Source organism: Staurois parvus, unplaced genomic scaffold (assembly GCF_062004578.1).
Source record: "Staurois parvus isolate SC_StPar_1 unplaced genomic scaffold, SC_StPar_1.0 ptg000704l, whole genome shotgun sequence".
NCBI classification, from domain to species: domain Eukaryota; kingdom Metazoa; phylum Chordata; class Amphibia; order Anura; family Ranidae; genus Staurois; species Staurois parvus.
Genome location: NW_028318500.1, coordinates 6,768,699 through 6,790,000, shown reverse-complemented (window position 1 = coordinate 6,790,000; position 21,302 = coordinate 6,768,699). Strand labels below are relative to the sequence as shown.

General features: G+C 42.2%; 1 protein-coding gene across 4 annotated transcripts in view; it reads left to right on the top strand.

Annotated features, from left to right (window-relative positions):
* Positions 1-21,302, top strand: part of LIMK2 (LIM domain kinase 2) — a 76,949-nt gene that overhangs the window by 21,323 nt on the left and 34,324 nt on the right. For all 4 annotated transcript variants that reach the window (XM_089653275.1, XM_089653273.1, XM_089653274.1 and 1 more), the window contains one exon: positions 15,746-15,809. In XM_089653275.1, coding sequence (XP_089509401.1) covers positions 15,790-15,809 — 20 coding nt within the window. In that variant the 5' untranslated portion in view covers positions 15,746-15,789. The remainder of the gene's footprint in view (positions 1-15,745; positions 15,810-21,302) is intronic.

Below are 21,302 nucleotides of genomic sequence, written 5' to 3'. Positions count from 1 at the left end.
ACTAAAAGTTCCTTGGCTGAGATTTGGCTTCTCATGCTAGCTTCCTCCTCACTAAACTGTGGGAAACAGAGGAAGCCAGCCCAGGAATGAGCATACTCAATCTGACAGACTGACCCAGACCACCTTCCTTCATGCCTCCCAGTGCATTGTGGCACGGACAGGAAGTCGGCCTTGGCCAGGGCTGTTAATCTATGTATGCTTGTTACTGGGTTGGCTTCCTGTCTGCTTCAAATCAGTGTAAAGATAACATTACTTTTTGGCAAAAACACATCTAGGAGGACTGATTAAAAGTGACCAAATACAGATGAAGTCATGATACTTTTTAGCTTTATACAACCTTGCTAATTTTATTTGAAGTGGACCTGAACTTCTAATAAAAATATTCTATGATATGGGGGAATGTTAACTGTGCCTAATGGGGGCCATAGATGGGTCGAAAATCGGCCAATTTTTCGGCCGAAAATAAAATCGGCTGATTTTTGGATCGTTAGTGGGCTATTTGTTCGGCCGTTTTTCGGTATTTTGGCAGATTTTTTTTATCGGTAAAGTTGGAAAAAAATCGGCCGATCGGCCGATTTTTGCGGCAATGATGGGCAAATCGGCCGTTTTTTTTGTTTTTTTTTACCGATAAAAAAATCTGCGCATGAGCAGTGACCTGCAAGAGGAAGACAAAAAGAAGAAGAGGAGGATGAAGAAGAGGAGGGAGGATGAAGAAGAGGAGGGAGGATGAAGAGGAGGAGGAGGAGGAAGAAGAGGAGGAGGATGAAGAAGGATGAAAAATAAGAGGAATTCCAGTCCGGCAAAAAGTGTCCCTGCAGAGAGCTCCGCTATTTCTTTGACAGTTCTTTTTTTTTTTTTTTTTTTTTTGTTTGTTTGTTTCTACCATTGATGGTAACGTCGGCCGCTTGAATGACCGATTTTTCATTTTTTTTAAAGAAAAATCGGCCGTTTTTCTCCCCGTCTATGGCCTGCATAAGCAGTACCCTACAAATGGAAGTTTTTGCCTTAAATCCCTCCTGAAATATATTGATGCACTTTCTGGTAGGTGAGGGTGCCTAGGCTCTCCTGCGCCTACAGCCATGTAGCTGTAAATTTGCAGTGTGAGGTCTGAGGCCTAGTTTATGCTTGCATTTGGGAGGTTGTGAAAACAGGCAGCTGAGCCTCTTAACAGAACACCGTCAATGGCGAGGGTTGTTCACATGCCATGTCTGCCATGCTTTGTTTTGAGACTACAGCAAGAACTATACCTCTGTCGCATTCGACAATATGAGGACAGCAAATGGGCGATCGATACAATATGTGGGCAACAAACGCACTACCGTGACAATATACAGCCAGAATCCCTACCTCATCCTCCTCATCTCCGCACAGCTAGCAAAACTCACCCCCCTTTCTCCAGGGAGGATATTACTACCTGCTGCAATATCTAATGGGGCTGTGTGCAAAGAAACAAAGAGGGCGCACGGGCCTAGTGCATTACCTTCTAAAAATGAGATTTATTGAATAGAAAGTGGTATACTCACAAAGGAATAAAATCAAAGGCGCATCACAAGAAAGACAGCATAGTCTAATCTACCTAGATGGTAGCTAGTAGGGGACTGTAGACCTCCAAAAATGGTTGACGCGTTTCGAGGCAGAACCTCTTCCTCAGAGACCAGGCTGTCTTTTTTGTGATGTGCCTTTGATTTTATTCCTTTGTGAGTATACCACTTTTTATTCAATAAATCTCATTTTTAGAAGGTAATGCACTAGGCCTGTGTGCCCTCTGTTTGTTTCTTTACACACAGTTCCTTTGGATTTCCCTGGTCCGTTGAGGATAGAAAAGCTTGCATTTCTAAAAAGTACTCCATGTGGGGATACTAACATTGTTGAGCCCATTGTCCAGCGCTGGAGTTTCAGCATTCGTTTGCTTTTTCGTTTATATCTAATGAGGCAGTTGGGCAGGGTACTGCTATCCAAGTGGTCCTGCGGAGCCACAGGCAAAGTGACCGTGCTGCTTTAACCACTTTACCTCCAGAGGATTTACCCCCCTTCCTGACCAGGCCATTTTTTGTGTTACATAGTTATATAGTTAGCATGGCTGAAAAAAGACAAAAGTCCATCCAGTTCAACCATTAAAAAAAAAAAAAAAAAAAAAAAGTTATAATCCTACACCTACAGTTGATCCAGAGGAAGAGCAAAAAAACCCAGCAAAGCACAATCCAATTTGGTCCTGCTGGGAAAAAAATTCCTTCCTGATCCCCCGAGAGGCAATCGGATATTCCCTGGATCAACTTTACCTATAAATGTTAGTATTCAGTTATATTCTGTGTATCTAAGAAACAATCCAGGCATTTTTGAAGCAATCCACTGAGCTGGCCAGAACCAACTCTTGAGGGAGTCTATTCCACATTTTCACAGCTCTCACTGGCTCGGACAAGGTTAGGAGGGCCCTGATCTTCACATCCGGTGTAGAGGGCGGAGCCTGAACATGGCGGCAATGTAGGAGCTCGTGGACGGAGCTCCGTGGTCTGACCTCCCCAGGCCTCCAAGCTTATCCCCTGGAGTATGTTAGAGCCTAGCGGTGGGGGACTTACCCGGTCTGACGGCTCCCGGCGGAGGAGAGACTGATGCGGGTGAGGGAAAAGAAAGGAGCGGCTGGCGATTGAGGAAGAGAGAGTCCCTGGACGCTGGGAGACGAGAGGGGCCGGCGCGATCACGTGACCGGCCGCAAAGCACCTCTGGGAGACCGGGAAGCCGGCCGGCCGGCGTTTTGTGGAGAGAGAGCAGCGCTGACCTGTTTGCCGGGGGCCGACACACTCTCACACTCTCCCACTTTCCCCCTACCCCCCTAGTAACCCTGGAGCCTAAAAGTAGGAGAAAGGAGAACTACTGAGACCTGGACAAGGAGTCTGAAGAGACCCTGGGGAGTTCCCCCCCATGAACAGACCCTCAGAGGAATCGACCGAAAAGGCACTCACTGGAAGAAGACATAGGAGGAGGGTGAGTGACACTTATGAATAGCATTTTTTGAAGATCTATCATGCTGACCTCTAAAAAGTGTGTATAAGAACGGGGGACCCCTAGAGACTGTATAAAAAGTGGAAGAGGTACGCAGAGAGAAGAGGAGAGGCTCGGGGAGAAGAAGGGGGAGAGGGGGGAAGGAGGAGGAGGAGGAGAAGAGAAGGAGAAAAAACCAGCAGGGGGACAGAGCAGAGACTTGAAAGATTTAAGAAATAATTTCCCGCCCTACCCACAAACTTACAAAGGACTATAAGAAGGATAAGTGCCACAGAGAAAAATGAAAAACAAAAATGTAAAAGGAAGTGGGCTTAAAGGGTCCCAGACTGGCACAATTAAAAAATACACATCCCAAGGAAACGTAACCCCAGAAAGACCTCAGAGCAGATCTGAAAAAGGAGAAGCAGACCTTAGTATGGAAAGAAGCCCTAGAGTATCAATGGGCCCGGACACTAGTAACCAGCAAACACCAGGCAATACAGAGGCGGAAAAAGACCTACAAATACCTAATAAAAAGGAAATGGCAGAAATGTTTAAAGAACTGGAGAAAACAATAAAACAAGAAATGGTAAACATTCGCAGTGATCTGGGGCACCTCTTGGAGAGAATTGAGGAAACGGAGGAGAAAGTTAAAGGTCAGACCCAGGCTATCTCTGAACTTGAAAAAGAACTAATTAATATAGGGAAAGTCCAAGAAAAACTGTTATATAAGGCTGAGATACAAGAAAATAAAGATAGGAAAAGAAACATCTTGATACGTGGGGTTTCAGAAGACCTAAAGGGAGAAAGCCTGCAAGAGGTGGTTTGCAAAATATTTAACATTATAACAGACAGCTCTGAAATAGAAAGTTCTAAAATAGAAGGAACCTTTAGAAAAGGGAAAATCCTGAGAAACCTGGGGAAAGAAAGGCCGAGAGATATAATTGTCAAATTTTATGAATTTCGGGATAAAGAAAAAATCTGGAAGAAGACTAAGGGAAAATCAGTAATTAAGTATGAAGGAGGAGACATACAGATATACGCGGATCTGGCGCCAGAGACTTTGTGGAGAAGGAGAACTTTGAGACCCCTATTGAAAAGGTTGAAAGAACAAAAGGTGCAATATAGATGGGGGACTCCCGAATGCCTAATAGGATGGAAAAATGGGACTACAGCATACCTTAGGTTTCCAGAAGATATGAAAAATTTTTGTGACAGTTTAAAAATTCAAAGAATGGAAATCCCTGGCTGGGAAGAAGAACGATGAGAAAGTAGAGCGAAGAGAAAAGAGGACTGGCAATTTGTGAGGGGGAGGAGGTGGAGGGGGCGAGAGGGATGGAGGAAGAGAGAGGTGTGTGTTTTTTTTTTTTTTTTTTTTATCTCCTTCTTCTCCTCTCGCCACCTACCCCCACTCTATTGCCTTTGTTATGGATTTTTTCTTCTTTTTTATCATTTTTTTTTTTCTCTCTCTCTCTTTTCTGCCGGTGATAATATCCAGGTGGGGCTTGGGAGGTTATGGGGAGGTTAGTCAAGGGGAAAGTCGTCCATGGACGGAGTTTTAGCCCAAGGATCAAATCAAAGGTGGATTTTTAATCCATAAATGATTAGTAGGCAAATGTTAGGCCTAAAAAGAGGGGGGAGGGGAGGGGGGAGGGAGGGGGTTGGAAGGGTGGCAGGGTGGGAAACGGGGGGGAGGGAGGGGGTTGGAAGGTTGGCAGGGTGGGAAATGGGAGAGGGAGGTTGTTTTCTCTGCAAAATAAAAGATGATATAAAAACAAGTGAGAAGGGAGAAGGAGAGAGAAATAAAGAATATAGATGGAGGAGAAAAGAGGAAATTTAAGGAAGATGGAAGAGATTCAGTTTATAACATATAACATAAATGGGTTGAACTGTCCCGGGAAAAGATATAGATTATTTAAAGAATTACATCATAGAGAAGCCTCAGTGATATTTTTACAGGAGACACATCTTGAGATAAGCTCAAATGTTAGACTGAGGTCTAAAAAATACCCAACATGGTACTATGCAGATTCCCCGGTTAAAAGAGCAAAAGGGGTAGCAATAGGCCTGGCAAAGAACGTTAGGTTTGAGTTGGAAGATAGAAAAACAGACCCAGATGGGAGATTTTTGTTCTTAAGGGGCAAGTTACAGGAGATCGAGTGTACACTGGCCAACATCTACTGCCCTAATAAAAAACCGGAGGAGTATCTGAAAAAGGTGTTGAGGAAGTTGATGGACTTTAAAAAAGGACGTTTGATCCTGGCAGGGGACTTTAACTTTTGTATGGACCCACAAAGGGATGCCACCTCCCATATAAAGACAGAAGGAAGTAAGGCCCTGAAATTATTGAAAAAAGAATTACACATAAGTCAACTGGTAGATGCCTGGAGAATTACACACACGCAAGATAGAGATTATACTTTTTTCTCAAATATGCACAAGAGATATTCAAGATTAGATTATATATTAATAGAACATCAATTAATCGACCATCTGACCCAGGTAGATATAGAGACAATAACTTTATCAGACCACGCTCCAGTTACTATGAAAATGGAATGGGGGAGAAGGAAAAGCGGAGGGCTGGGATGGAAATTGAATGAGACACTTTTAGTGGAAAGGGAAATAGCTCAGAAAATAGGGGAGGAGATCGAACGCTTTTTTAAGGAGAATGAGATAGGGGAGGTGTCAACAGCCACAGTGTGGGAGGCTCACAAAGCTTATATAAGAGGAATATTAATGGCGATTGGGGCTAGAAAGAAAAAAGAAAGAAGGGAGAAAATGAATGAGCTCTTAGAAGAAATAGATAAATTAGAACAAATACATAAGAATAGAATAACAAAAGAAATAGAGCTGAAGTTAAAAAAACAGAAGGAAGAACTGAAAGAAATGATAGAAGAGGAGAGGAGAAAAGTATATAATAGAGTTCTAAGTGAGAGATATAGATGGGGAGAAAGACCTGGAAAGTATCTGATGAGAGCCCTGAGGAAAAAGAAAAATAGAAATTATATAGAAAAAATAAAAGATGCTAAAGGAAACATGAAACACTCAAATAAAGATATCACCAAAGCCTTCATAGAATATTACAGGAAACTGTACAATATAAGCCCCTCGGAAAGTTCAGAAACTATAGACAGTGAGAAAAACCAGAAAAGAAAGAAATATTTGGAAATGGCTAGGTTATTAAAATTAAGTGAGGACCAACTAAACTCCCTAGACGCAGAAATCTCACAGGAAGAAATAAAACTAGCATTAAAGGGGACAGTGTCGGGGAAAAGCCCAGGCCCAGATGGTTATACAGTGAGATACTATAAAAAATTCAGTGAAATCTTAGTACCAAAACTCAAAAACTACATGAATGCACTAGGTGGAGAGATGGAAGTAAGAAGAGAATCATTACAAGCCCAACTCGTGCTCATTCAGAAAGAGGGAAAAGATCCCTCTCAGTGTTCTAGCTATAGACCTATTTCACTACTGAACACAGACACTAAGTTGTACGCAAAGGTCCTAGCAAACAGATTGAAAGAGCTAATGCCTGGATGGATACATGAGGATCAGGTGGGCTTTGTTCCAGGGAGGGAAGGAAAAGATAATGGGGTACGATCATTGATGCTAATCCAAAAGAGTAAAAAGGGAAAAGAACCGGCGGTACTACTGTCTATAGATGCTGAAAAAGCGTTTGATAGGGTAAATTGGAGATTCATGATGGATACTCTGGAAGCTTTGGGAATCGGGCCTAGGATGAGAGAATGGATAGGAAAGCTGTACAGATACCCCTCGGTGGTCATTGGGGTAAATGGGGAGAGGTCAGAACCCATTGAGATGTCAAACGGAACAAGACAGGGATGCCCATTATCTCCATTGCTGTATGTTATATCTCTAGAACCTCTACTATCAACAATAAGACTGAATAGAGACGTAAAGGGAATCCGAATAGGAGATACGGAACATAAAGTTGCTGCCTTCGCAGACGACTTGTTGTTCTATGTAGGAAACCCCAGGATAACACTTCCAAACTTAATGAAGTCACTAAAGGAGTACGGAGAACTATCAAATTTAAAGATAAATCCAACAAAAACGGAGATTCTAAATATAAACATCTTAAAAAACGAAAAAGAAAGGATACAAAAAGAATTTCCCTTTAAATGGAAAGATAGAGATATAAAATATCTAGGAGTAAAACTCACAGCCTCACATAAACATCTATATAAACTAAACTATATTACACTGATAAATGAGATTAGAGATGAATTAAAAAGATTGGAGGGAGGAACCCCGACATGGATGGGCCGTATTAATCTGGTAAAAATGGTAATAGTACCAAAAATCATATATAGATATCAAATGATCCCAATTAAACTCCCAGAGATTTTCTTTAAAATAATTAAGAAATTGATAACAAGATACATATGGAGGAATAAAAAACCAAGACTGTCATACGAACTGCTAAGTAGGAGGAAAGAAAGAGGGGGTTTAGGGCTCCCAGACTTTAAAAGATATTATAAAGCGGTAATACTGGCAAGAACCATAGATTGGATATTTAATAATAAAAAAAGCTGGGTGAGAATAGAGAATGAACTCAGCGGAATAGACTTGGGAAGAATGATATGGGTACCAACACAGTATAGGGGTTTAAATGACAATGTAAATACATACACTTTGAATGTTTTAAAGATTTGGGATAACTTACACAGAAGTATGAAATGGACTTTTAATTCTACACTGATTCCACTAAAAAATACAGAGTTTTTCCCCCCAGGTAGAGAAGAAATAGGAGGGAAGTGGTTTAAAAAAGATAAGGTGCAATTAGGAGATATCTTGGTGGGAGATGAAATAGGAGCATATGGCGAATTGAAAAAAAAAGAGGGAGAGATTTTCACTAAATTAGACGAATGGCGGTATTTCCAATTGAGGTGTTTTGTCGGAAGTTTGCCAAGACCTTTAAGGACAAGAGACAATTGGAACTTGTTTGAAAAGACATTGGGAACACAAGGTGATGGGAAACACGGGATTGCTAGAATTTATAAAATACTCACTGAACTAGACACAAACACGAAACCAACATATTTAACAAAATGGGAAATGGATATGGGAGTTGTGATAGATGAGGAAAAGCAGAGGAGAATGTATAGATTAACTCACGAAAACGTCTCTATGAGAGAAGTAGAAATGAACTATAAGTGTTTGACAAGATGGCACATTTCACCAGTAGTAGAAAATAAGATGTGTGGAGAGAGTACACCGCTGTGTTGGAGGGGATGTGGAGAAATAGGCACAATATACCATATATGGTGGGGATGCCCAAAAATCCAGATATTCTGGACAACAATAATCCACTTAATAAGAAAATTGACAGAAATAGATATAAATCTAGATCCAGAAGTATGTATTTTGCACATCACGGATATAACGGTAAATAAATATAAAAAATCAGGGATATGGAACTATATAAATGCTGCAAAAGCCCTGATACCCAAGTTCTGGAGGCAAATAGAGGCACCAAAGGAAGAGGACTGGATTGAAAGAGTTGAGCAGATTAAAAAGATGGAAAGGCTGTGCCATACCCAAGAAGATAAGATGGAGGTTTATCATGGGAAATGGGAGAACTGGGAAAAAGCCAGATTATATATGAGGTGTAGGAAAGAATAAAGATAACAACAGAAAAATTCCACTTGCTGATATAAGAAGACGTAGAGAAAAGATAGAATAGGCAGAGGGGACATAGGGTGGGGGGTGGAGAAGGGGGGAAAAGGTTGCATAGAGTATATAAAGTAGAAATGTTGGTTAATATAATATTATAGAATATATTTTATATATATATATATATTTATATTGTGATGATGAAATGTAATTGAAATGGAAAATTAATAAATATTTGAATTATAAAAAAAAAAAAAAAAAAAAAAAAAAAAATAAATAAATTCACAGCTCTCACTGTGAAGAAACCTTTCTGTGTTTGGAGATGAAATTTCTTTTCCTCCAGACATAAAGAGTGCCCCCTTATCCTCTGTTACAGCACTGCGTTATTTTAACTGACAATTGCGCGGTCATGCAACGCTGTACCCAAATTAAATTTACGTCCTTTTTTTTTTTTTTTCCCCTTTCGGTGGTATTTTATTGCCTGTACGTTTTTATTTTTTTGGGAATATAATTTTCGAGAAAAAAATCAATATTTTTGACTTTTTGCTATTAAACATGTCCAATAAAAAAATAAAAAAAAAATCGAATTGTCTCATACATTTAGGCCAAAATGTATTCTGCTACATGTCTTTGCTAAAAAAAAAATCCCAATACATGCTTTTTTTTTTTTTCTGTTTATTTTTACTAGCAGTGGTGGCGCGCAACAAGTTATAGCGGGACTAAGGGGAATTGACTTGGTGTCACTGACATCCCCAGTGACACCAACACAGTGATCAGTGCTAATAAAAAGCACTGACACTGTACTAATGGCACTGTGCAGGAATGGGTTAACGTGGGCCGAACAAAGGGTTAACTGTGCTGTGTCCTGTGTTAGTGCTTCACTGTAAGCACACTGCTTTACATGGCTGTACTGTGCAGGAGCTGACAGGGAGGATAACTGCTTTGTTTACTAACAGTTCCCCCCCCCCCCCCCCCTTTCCCACCGCCGTCGGAGATCCTTGGCAATCATTAGGCCCGGAATGGCCTGGAAATGCTAAATCATGTATGTATACATGGTTTTGCGCACATTGCCACCCTGTAGCAGTATTTCTGCTATGGGGCAGAGCTGAAGCAGTTAATAAATAGTGACTACTAATCAAGCGCTGTGCTACTCGGGCATGGTACAGCTATCCAAGTGGTCCTGGGGAGCCAAAAGCAAGGTGACCATGCTGCTTTAATACATAGTGACTGCTAATAAAGCGCTGCACTACTTGAACACACCATATCACATATAAATGTGCTTAACAATATAAATCAATCAAAATACCTGGATATTACAATGCTTAACCAGCACTGATGTAACAAATGAACAAGCAATAATGTGGAGCAAATGTAAACAAGACATGCGAATATGCCAGGTGCATTACATCTGTAAATTTAACAAGCTCTTAAACCACATCGTTGTACAGTGATAAAGTGCCAGTAAAAAGAATTGTGCTCCTATAAAATGCTGATATAGTTCATCTGTTCATACAGTATATTGTATAATAGTGGCAGCCTGTGAAAATTGTGTGCAAAACCAATCAATGTGCATTAAAAAAAACCCCTGCAAGACAATGGCATAATGTGCTAGTTTGTATCACATACTAGCACATTATGTGAAACCTACCTTAAAACTAAGCCCTCCAGTGGCACGCTGTCACCGCTGACTGGGCTTCCATCTTCACCCGGTCCTTTTTTCCGGGTTTGCAAGCTCCAGCGATTTGAATGGCCGAGCCGTGATGACGTCACTCCCGAGTCACTTTTTACGGCACACCGTTCTGAAGGAACAGCACAGGCACGTCTTTCCTTCAGAGCGCTTGTGTCGGTGCTCCATTTACAAGTAAATATCTCCTAAATGGTGCACGTTTAGGACATATTTACAGTAGCTACAGGTAAACCTTATTATAGACTAGGGGAAAAAACGACTTTAGTACCATATTAATCCCTTCTCGTTGGTGCCTTTTGGTCCTCTAAAAGGCTTCAGATGCCAGGAGGCGAAGGCGGGTATTTTGGTCATGTGACTGGCGGCCACACGACCCAAAATCTCCCGATCGCAAGTAGAAATTGGGAGCTTTCCGTTACTTGCCGGTGACTGTGCCGGGAACGCTCACGGTGCGCACTCTCGGCACAGCATTGTTTACATTTTGGTAAACATATGCAGCCTCTCGATGTTGAGGCCCACCTGTGAGAAGAACACAAATGCATACTGCCGTCGGGAAGAGATTAATGTGCAGTGACCTCTTCCCTTGACACCAATGTGCTCCCACTGCTAACCTTGGTAGTGTGACCTACAATGCATGTAAGGTCAATAAATGCAAATGTTTGTAGTGGATGTTGCTCAGTCCTCAGGAAACACCCTGTGCACCTGTAGAATTCCTGACGCCTCCAGTCCATCAGGGTGCCCGTGTCCATTTAAGGGATCTCTTTCTGGTAATGGGGTGCTGGTTTCATGTAAGGGTGTCTGATTCTCATACTGCCATGTTAGTTGGCTCAGATGGAAGAGGCCAAGTCCTCGAAACGTGTCAGCCTGCTGAGATTCCATAGTTCTGCTATGCTATGATGCATTGTGGATTGAACTGTGCTGTTTTGCACTTTTAGTTGATTTTGTGAGTGTAATACTTACCTTTTTTACACAATAAAGACATTTAAGGATGAAAATCATGCAGCAAGCATTTGGCACTGCTCGAAGCTGGACAGGACACAATCACCCCGTCGGCAAGGATAAGGGGCGTAGCATCCCAAGTTATACCAGGAACGTCCCAAGTTATACCAAGAACTACCAGCTACCTCTGTGACCAAGCCCCCTATGGGTGACGCAAAACTTGTCAGAGGGCATGGCCGGAGTGATGGCTGAGGCCATTGGCACCACAGTGCTCTCACCGTACTCCTTGGGACGGGTTTGAGTGGCATCCATCCTTCATAATTTAAGGATAATGCACTAGGCCAGTGCGCCCTCTGTTTTGTTTGTTATTGCGGGCTCATGACATGTCAAGAGAAGGAGGAAAAAACAGTCCAATGGTGTAGTACTAACACAAATACCTTTTCATTTAATACAGCTACACGAACGATATTTAAAAATAAGGCTTGCATTTCAAAAAACAGCTAAAAAAAACCCCCACAGCAATTGTATAATACCATTTCTGATCTGCAGTCACCCAGGTTTCGCCCAACGCGTTGCGTCATGTGACTTCATCAGTCTGGGACTTCCACATAGCAGCAATGGCTGGGGATGCATGTGTTGTGTACACAATAAACTGGATGTACTTGGGGGAGGACCAGATCCCCCGTATCTTCCAGGTATGTAACTTTACTAAGTTTACATATCCTTAACAAGCAGTAAATGAACTTAGAATTAAGCACAATCACTGAAGCCATTGTGTCAGCAGCTCAGTCTGCTCCCCACCTTCCAGCAGTAACTTGGCTGACTTCTAACCTTCTAATGGCTAATATAAATAGAGCAGACTCTTGGGGAGCAGGAGCCAGGTTAGATGGCCTGCTGAGAGAGAGACTGGAATTAATTTTAAAACTCGTGCTTGTTGAGAAGATAAAAATACTTGAATGTCCTTAGGCTGAAGATGGTTTTGAACATCCATAGTCTGAACACAGGTTTGCTGTAGGGCCCATTCACACCATCATGTACATCAGGGGGTCTCCAAACTATGGCCCTCCAGGTGTAGAGGGACTGCAAGTCCCATGAGGCCTCTGCAAGACTCCGACAGCCACAGGCAAGACTCCCAGAGCCATGATGGGACTTGTAGTACTTCCAACAGCTGGAGGGCCATAGTTTGGAGAACCCTGGTGTACAGGAATGTGCGTTATGCACGTTGGTGCAATGCAGCGTCATTCAATTTGAATGACACCCCAATGCACCTTGCCAGTGGACATGGGTTGCAGTTCAGTATGCTGCCAAAAATTCTGCTAGCTTTTTTTTTTTTCCCCAGATGAATAGACTACCTCAATGCAATTCACAGCATAAAACACGTGCTCTAACACTGCACAGCAATTTTTTTTTATTCCTATATAGAATCGATAGGGTTAGAACCATTTTGTTTGGATTTTAATGCTGTCTGTGTTTTTTGTTTCCCTGCATTTTTTTTGTCCCAGAACCACAGCAGGAAGTGAAGGAAAATTTCAAAATGAAGGGAAACCCCACCACCTGTAACAGATGTCCCTTTTTGGAGGATTTTACCTGTTAATAGGCCAGAATCTGAATCTTGCAACAACAGGTTTGCACGGTGTGCATTACTGGGTATTGCCTCAGGCAAAGTGGAGCGATATCTAATTATTCTGGCATCACTATATTTTTTTAGAAAAATGTGACCATCCTATAGGCGTATGATTGCTACAATACTAACATCTGGAATAGAAACAAATATCTTGTGCAATGTCATCTGAGTCTTGTGTCATCTTGTTAAATGTTTATAGCTGGACTCATGATTTACCACTCCATCCTTGAAAAACATTGACTTCTCTAAAGTTAGCATGTGGGAGAGAGACCTCATAGACCTCAGGGGAAATGTATAATGTCCGGCCAAAGATTTCCAGTAATAACCTTCTATGATAAATGTTAGTAAACATTTTTTTTTTTACGGGCTTTTTACCGCCCAAGACCATTTTTTTTTCTTTTTCTGCTGCTATTAGTTTGGTGTTTTTTTTTTTTAATTTGTTAATTTATTTTCTTGCTTTAAAAGGTTTTTTTTTTTTTTTTTTTTTTTTTTTTCTCCCCCTCCCCAAAATTAGACTTGCATAGGTGAACACAAAATGGGTCCAATGCTGCATCTGTCCCCCACCAACTCTAAGTGTGAGAACTCCGTGATCACATGACCCCTGAGTTCTCACCACCGCTGTCTGCTCTGCCCCCCTCCTCCTTTAAAGCAGACATTCACCCTAAAATGTGTGATGTTACCCTGAACCCTAAATTCATATAATATATACTGTATATACACACACTTTTTTTTTTAACTGGTATCATTTAGTTGTGCAGCAAGGCTTTACTCACCTTTGCTCATACGCAAGAAATCAAATGCCCATGTGCATAGATGAGCTCTGCCAGGACCCAAAGGCAGGGCAGAGGCCTTCAGCACACCTGCGGTACTGAACAGGACTGAAGTTCTTTATTACCATTTAGTTGTGCTGCAAGGCTGCACTTCCTCATTTTTTGCCTAGGTGAGAATGACATCTGCGCCCCCCCTTCCTTGCCATATTTACTCACTGTCACGGTATAGGGACAATTATTAATTTCTGCTTTAATCCCCTCATTAATTCCTTGTGCCAAATGTTCCCAAATTTAAGTGCTGTATGTCCTCCGTGTCATCCTGCCAAATGGCACAAATTCAGTTATCGTATTTTCCTCCTCCCTGCCACCCTGCTAAATGTCCCCAAATTCCATTAAAGTATTTCCTCCGCCAGGTCCTCTTGCCAAATGTCCCCAAAATTCCATTGTCATCTTGGCCCCCTCACTGTTATCCCGTCTCCCTTTCTCTCTGCATTTCTCTCCTTGTTGCCAAATAACCCGTCTCCACCTCTTGTCCTGCCGCCCAGGACGAGAGGTGCGGCTTTCACCACCCCTGCCACTATCTTCTCCTCTCCGGCGCGGCCGGAGAGGAGAAGATAGCGAGGTTCACATGTCTCCGCAGAGAGGTGCGAACCTCCGGGGATTTTCCAGGCCGCGGCGTCAGACGGACGCCACCCCGGCCCTGTCATCCGCAGCGCGGGCACGGGAAGTTCCCGCGATTGCGAATGTACCTGGACAAAGGTCGCGCTCACGAGAAGCGCGGCCCGTGTCCGGGGGGCGTGCCTTGTTGCCGGGGCGACGAGGCACACCGGCTCCGGCCCGCCCCAGTTGCCAGGACGACCGGAGAGCGTCCTGCATCAGCTTAAGAGGCTGATGCCGGGCTCTCCGGTCATCTTTCTCCGCTGCGCAGCCATTAAGGGAGCCCAGCTGTGGCGGGACTCTCGTGGCTAACTCTGCTAGAAGCCCCCAAGGATATGGGGGACCCCGCACACGCTAGCCTGCCTGAAGACCCCCAGCCAAAGGGGGGAGATCGCACAAGCCAGCCTGCCTGAGACCCCAGCCAAAGGGGGGAGACCGCATACGCCAGCCTGCCTGAGACCCAGCTAAGGGAGAGACCACTTGCCTACTCCAGACCCCAACAGGTACCTGTGTCCTACTATCTTATCCCTGGGAGACCGGGCACCCTGTCGGATCTGTGATCGTATGCATTCCCCTGTTTTACCTGAACTATTCCTGCGCTGCCCCCTACCCCCCCTGTTGGATTACAATCTGCTACAGAGACTTTTCCTTTGCCCTTGGGGCTGGACTACAAGTGTTTTAGCCCTCTCCTTGCTGTTCCCCTATTGGCGAGGTCACCCTCCCTGCAATCCCCCCATTGAGTGACTGTCATTTGTTGTGCGTTTGCCATCTGCTCTGTGTGTTTTGTCCTGCCTATCCTCCGTCACACCCACCTTTACTCATACGCAAGAAATCAAATGCCTGTGTGCATAGATGGGCTCTGCCAGGACCTAAAGGCAGGGCAGAGGCCTTCAGCACACCTACGGTACTGAGCAGTACTGAAGTTCTGTTTTAATGTAATTCTGATTGATAAAAAGTAGTCTTGTAGTGTGGATTTAATTTTTTGTTTCCGTCGTGTGTGTGTGTTCGTTCAGTTGTAAGTATATCTGCACTTAGTTTTCCTTTAGTCCCCTTGCAAAGTCTCACTAACGCCTGTTGATCCTGCCAGTCAAGTCCACCCAGCGCAACTTTTTGTGAAGTGACAATGCTGCTGTACTACTCCTGAATACAGAGAAGCGTTGTCACCCTCCTATAGGCTATGCCTGCTTTCACTACAGCGCAATGAGAAGATATTTCAGGGAGCATGGCTATGTGCCTTGTTACTGCTGGGTCACAGACAGCAGCTGTGTCCACACTTAGTCTTGCGCACTGCTTTCTGGATTGACGGCACCATTTTACTTTGAGATTTGCACATCAAGTAGTAACAGGATTTGAGAGCTTCTGATGTACTTTTCATTAACAAACTAAAATTGTTTTGTTCTTGTCATTTGGTCTGTATGATTAACTTAAATAAATATGTGCTTTATATTTCAGATAAAACCCTTGTGGAAACCATTGTAATTACTCATGATGCTGAGATGGAGGCGATTAACTCCTGGTAAGTCTAAGAGATCTGCAATCTTCAACCAATATTGAACATTTGGGTGGTGAGAGCCTATAAACAGCTGTAAAATAACATGCTGCGTTGTATATGCTTGGGCTGTAGGATAGTTCCTCTGGTGTGTAAGAGGGAGCACAGCTCATTTTTCTAAGGGTCTTTTTTTTTTTTTTTCTTACAAATACATGAAATTAATTAAAATATAATTCATTATTCTTTCATGAATAGCTACTAGCTGAGATTTCTGGCCATCCAAAACCTCCTATAATTTGTAGAGAACTTGCAAAAATTGGGATCAGATACTGAGAATAACATATTTTATTTAGAACATTTGATTCTTATAATGCACAATGGCCTTAAGACCCCTTTCACACAGGCTACCTGAGCAGGTCTGTCTGTCCATTTCTCAGGTGACCCCGATCAGCAGACAGATCCCCTGCTAAGCAAAACCGGATCCGGCCCGTGTGAAAGGGGCATTAGAATAGCAGATGGTAGCATGATATCCCACAGCAATTTAACCACTTGACCCCCAGGTTAATATTGACATTTCTGTCATACATGTGAAAATCATTTTTTTTTGCTAGAAAATTACTTAAAATACCCCATCCCATTATTTATTTTTATTTTTTTTAAGCAGAGGCACTAGAGAATAAAATGGAGAGTGTTGTGATTTATTTATTATGTCACGTGGTATTTGAACAGCAGTTGTTAAAACGCAAAAATTTTTGGAAAAAATGCACTTTTAATGAATTTTAGTGTACACACACAATATAATACCATTTTTTTCTGGTAAGATCTAAAAAAATGATGTTCTGATGAAGTAAATAAATATCACACATATTACACTTTAAAGTTGCACACACCTGTGGAACTTCGACAAATTATGGTACGTTAAATTATCTATAGGCAACATTTTAAAAGCCTTTACAGGTTACCACTTTAGATTTGCACAGGAGGTCTGGTGCTAGAATTATTGCACTCACTCTGACATTCACGGTGATACCTCACGTGTGGTATGATCATTGATTAAGTACCTGCGCAGGACCGACACGTGTGTTCGCCTTTGTGCATGACCATAGGAAGGCAGTGGTGCTTTTACAATTTTTTTTTTTTTTTTTTTTCTTTTCACAGTACCTTTTTTACATTATTTTTACTTTTATTGTCATGACAATGAATTAAAAACATCTCTTGTGATTGCATGGGCCATATCAGGTCCTCTTTGTGGAGAGATCTGGGGCCTATGAGATTCCACATCTCTGCTCTGATCTTCAAAACAGCAGATGAAACTGAGGTCAGTTTGATCTGCTGTTACACAAACTGGCAGTGGCTTGTAAACAAAGGAACTGAAAATGGAAATGCAGCATCTGGTTTCTGACATCACACAGTGGGAGGAACAAGCTCAGTTCTCACTGTGTTCGAGGAAGCCCATGCCACCAGTGTCATCCTTACCAGGCTCTCCTAAGCGATCAGGGACCCCCTTCCACCGCCTATAAAAGTTATCTAGTGGCCTCTTAGCCGCTCGGATTACTTTTATAGGCTTCAGAATTTCCATGTCTAAAAAATATTTTGGTCATCGCTGTAGCAATGACTGACTGAGATTACCCTTCCAATCCAGTGATGTACCGGTATGTTGTGTTGCTGGTCGGCAAGTGATGATTAAATCATATCTTAAACCCAAAAGTGTATGTAAACACACATTCTATATTTGGTATGTTTGCCATCATATATTTGTTCAGACATTCTTACCTAAAGATCCTGCCTAGAACAGCACGTCCTGTTGCAGGTTGACAGTGCTAATCCACTGCAGCAGCAGTGTCGGGGAAGCTGTATGTACCTCTTCAGTTGGCCATTGAGCTGCTCAGGGCCAACTGGGCATTCCCTGACTCAATCATCTACATTGGTAACACACAACAAAAAATACAAACACTAGCAAACCTTATCACACTTAGTAAGGTAAATACACTCAAATCCACCAAGGGTAGGAGAGATAAAGACAGCATTCAAAGGGAAACCTAATATTTATTGCAAGGTCCAAGGAATACTTTCAGATAGTCTCAACCCTGGAAAAAACAAAGAGAAGGGCAAAACGTTCTTAAAAAAAAAAAAAAACTCCACATGACTACTAAAAGAATGACAAACATTAACTTGGTACAGTGTTTCCTAACCTTTTGTCAGTCAAGGAACCCTTTAACATTATGCACAATCTCGAGGCACCAAATTCTAAAATCTAAACTAATAGTTTTACATAATGCAGCAACATCCACACATGTAGGACAAGCAATGTACATTTTTGCACACTGGTACTGACTAGTATTGCACTCAGCTAATGTTACCCCCTTGCTTCAGGAGAGGGGCAGTGGAGGAACAAACAAGTATGCTGTGCAGGACCTGGTAGTCCCTCTGCTGGGGGAATATAAAAGAACACTGACAGCACAGGTAGGACAGAGCCTGTGGAACACAATGGCACTGTCTTGGCTCCTACTAACTAGATGTTTTAATTTGGTATCTACATAAATATGATACAGTAAAAAGAAAATATGTATAAGTATTGTGTATGTGATTATCTGCCCGCAAGCCTGTGAATAATTAAAGCTGCAAGCATGAAGTGAAAAAAAAATCACTTGAATGTGTATAAAAGAATAAAAATGATTTCATCCCAATACCTAATGGCAATAAGGGTGCTATTGTCTAGCCTGTAGAGGTCTGTGCGTCCCTCCATGGATATGCCTCCCCAGACCATCACTGACCCACCACCAAAACGGTCATGGTGAATGATGTAACAGGCAGCATAACGTTCTCCACGGCTTCTCCAGACCCTTTCACGTCTTTCACGTGCTCAGGGTGAACCTGCTCTCATCTGTAAAAAGCACAGGGCGCCAGTGGTAGACCTGCCAATTCTGATGTCCGATGGCCAATCGAGCTCCATGGTGCCAGGCAGTGAGCACAGGGCCTACTAGAGGACGTTGGGCCCTCAGGCCATCCTCATGAAGTCTGTTTCTGGTTGTTTTGTCAGAGACATTCACATCAGTGGCCTGCTAAAGGTCATTTTGTAGGGCTCTAGCAGAGCTCATCCTGTTCCTCCTTGCACAAAAGAGCAGATAATGGTCCTGCTGATGGGTTAAGGACCTTCCACGTCCCTGTCCAGCTCTCCTAGAGTAACTGCCTGTCTCCTGGAATCTCCTCCATGCTCTTGAGACTGTGCTGGGAGACACAGCAAATCTTCTGGCAATGGCACGTATTGATGTGCCATTCTGGAGGATTTGGTCTGCCTGTGCAACCTCTGTAGGGTCCAGGTATCCCCTCATGCTACCAGTAGTGACACTGACCCTAACCAAATGCAAAACTAGTGAAAAACAGTCAGAAAAGATGAGTAGGGAAAAAAATGTCAGTGACTTCCACCTGTAAAACCATTCCTGTTTTGGTGGTTGTCTGTTTTGTTGCCCATCTAGTGCACATGTTGTTAATTTCATTCACACAAAAGCAGCTGAAACTGATCAACAACCCCCTCTACTACTTAACTGCCCAGATTAATATCCCAGAAGTTTAATTGACTTGATGCTCAAGTTGAAGTGTTCCTTCAATTTTTTCGAGCAGTGCTAAATACCTTTTTCTCATCAGCAGTTGGAGTAGTCTTGTGACTTCTATCAGGGTCCAGCTGAGCACTGGTTAAAGCTTGTAGGAGGGTTTTTTTCTGCTGTAGGAGGATGCAAATCCCCCCGACCTCTGTCTGGACAGTGCTAACAGGCCCTGTGCTGATCACATGCACTCTCCTAAGAAAATACACACCAAACTGAGCATGTTCAGAGTGTCTTCACACAATATGTATTATAAGGAGATAAGAGGGGAACACTGGAAGGAGGGGTGGATCAGAGAAGTCAAGATCAAACAGACTTTTTAAACAATCCAGAGGATTAACTCCTTAGGTTCCACAGTGAGTATAACAAGCATGCTTTACTGCATACACAGACTGATTTTACTATTGTGGGTTTAGTAACACTTTAATGAGTGTTTCCAATTTTTACTGTCATAGTTCTTTTTTTCATATTTTACTATATTATATCTAAGTATTACTAATATGCAGCATGCATGCATTAATTTTTGTGTCATCCTGTGTCATTTTATGGCACACATTTCCTTTTAAAGGAAGTCTGTAGTGAGCGATAGACCGGCTGCCTTTGCTGACACCATTCTAAGAACATTGGTCACCGAAGTATCTCTGACCTTTACTATGGCACAAGCATGCAGTTTATAAAGTCAGCAATAACCACCTTCATATATTTTCAATGCAGGTTTTCTTTAAAGCTTTGCAGCTTTCTTTTAGCATTTAAAGCTAAATATTAGGTAGGATTATTTTTTTTTATTTTTTTTTTTTAATCCAAAAAAGTTTTATTGAACAAATTTGTAAGCATACAGCATATACAAAAAATTGAGGATTTCTGAAAAAGGAAAAAAAAAGACATGACTTGCACTAGATCGTAACAATGTCTCGTTTTGTTAATAAACAGTCGCTTATATTACAACATGAGTAATCAAAGGTAGTAAGAGCTGTACCTTCAATAATCTAATGTATCATTGTAGCTGGAATGGAGTAACCAAGGACAAGGACTATGAAGGGCTACTCCCTATCTGAGGGGTCTCTATCCCAGTAGAAGATAGATAACACTTGTCCCTATAGAAAGCTAGGTCAAATCCTCAATATCCATACCCGTAATATGTTATATATTGTAAAGCACTGAACAAACTGTTGGCGCTATATAAATCATGTATAATATAATAATGTTATAGGAGTTATACTTGCAGAAGTCTATGGAGATCCAACTGAGGAGGGGCCAAGCTTGGATTGTCCAGCCAGTTTTGCCAAATGGAAAACTATTTCTTAGGAGCATTCCAATGTTGATTTCTCAATTTTTCTCGTATCAAAGTAAAGACTACTTGTTCAATCCATGTTTTACAGTGGGGGTATGACATCAAAAATTTACAAGCCAGGTACAGGAGCCTGGTCACTGCTATGCAAGTCTGAGGGGTGTCCAATTCTTCTTCTTTGGAGCCCAAAAGAAAGGTGATGGGGTCTAGTGGAACAGATACACACAGAGGATATAGTATCGGTGATATCTTTCTAATATCCAAATAGTTTCAGACGCCAAAATGTGTGTATTAGGTCTCCTACATCTCTAGTACACTTGGGGAATAGGGGACAGTCCCTTCATCCCCATTTATGAAGCTGAGCTGGTGTTATACATGCAAAATGTGAAAGAGAGAGCTGGGCAAGCTTTTAGGAAGGGGATACTGATAAAATGGGTGTAGTGCTAAGCTCCTCTCCCATTTCTCAGGGATATTTTTGCATAGTTACATTGGTGCAGCTTGGACTAATGTAATAATGCATAATCCGTGCCTGGTCGATCCCTGTGTAAGTGGTACTGTAGTAGCCGACTACTACTGCACTGATCCTCGCTATCTTATGGTCCCTGCCTCTCAATATTGTCCAAACAGAGG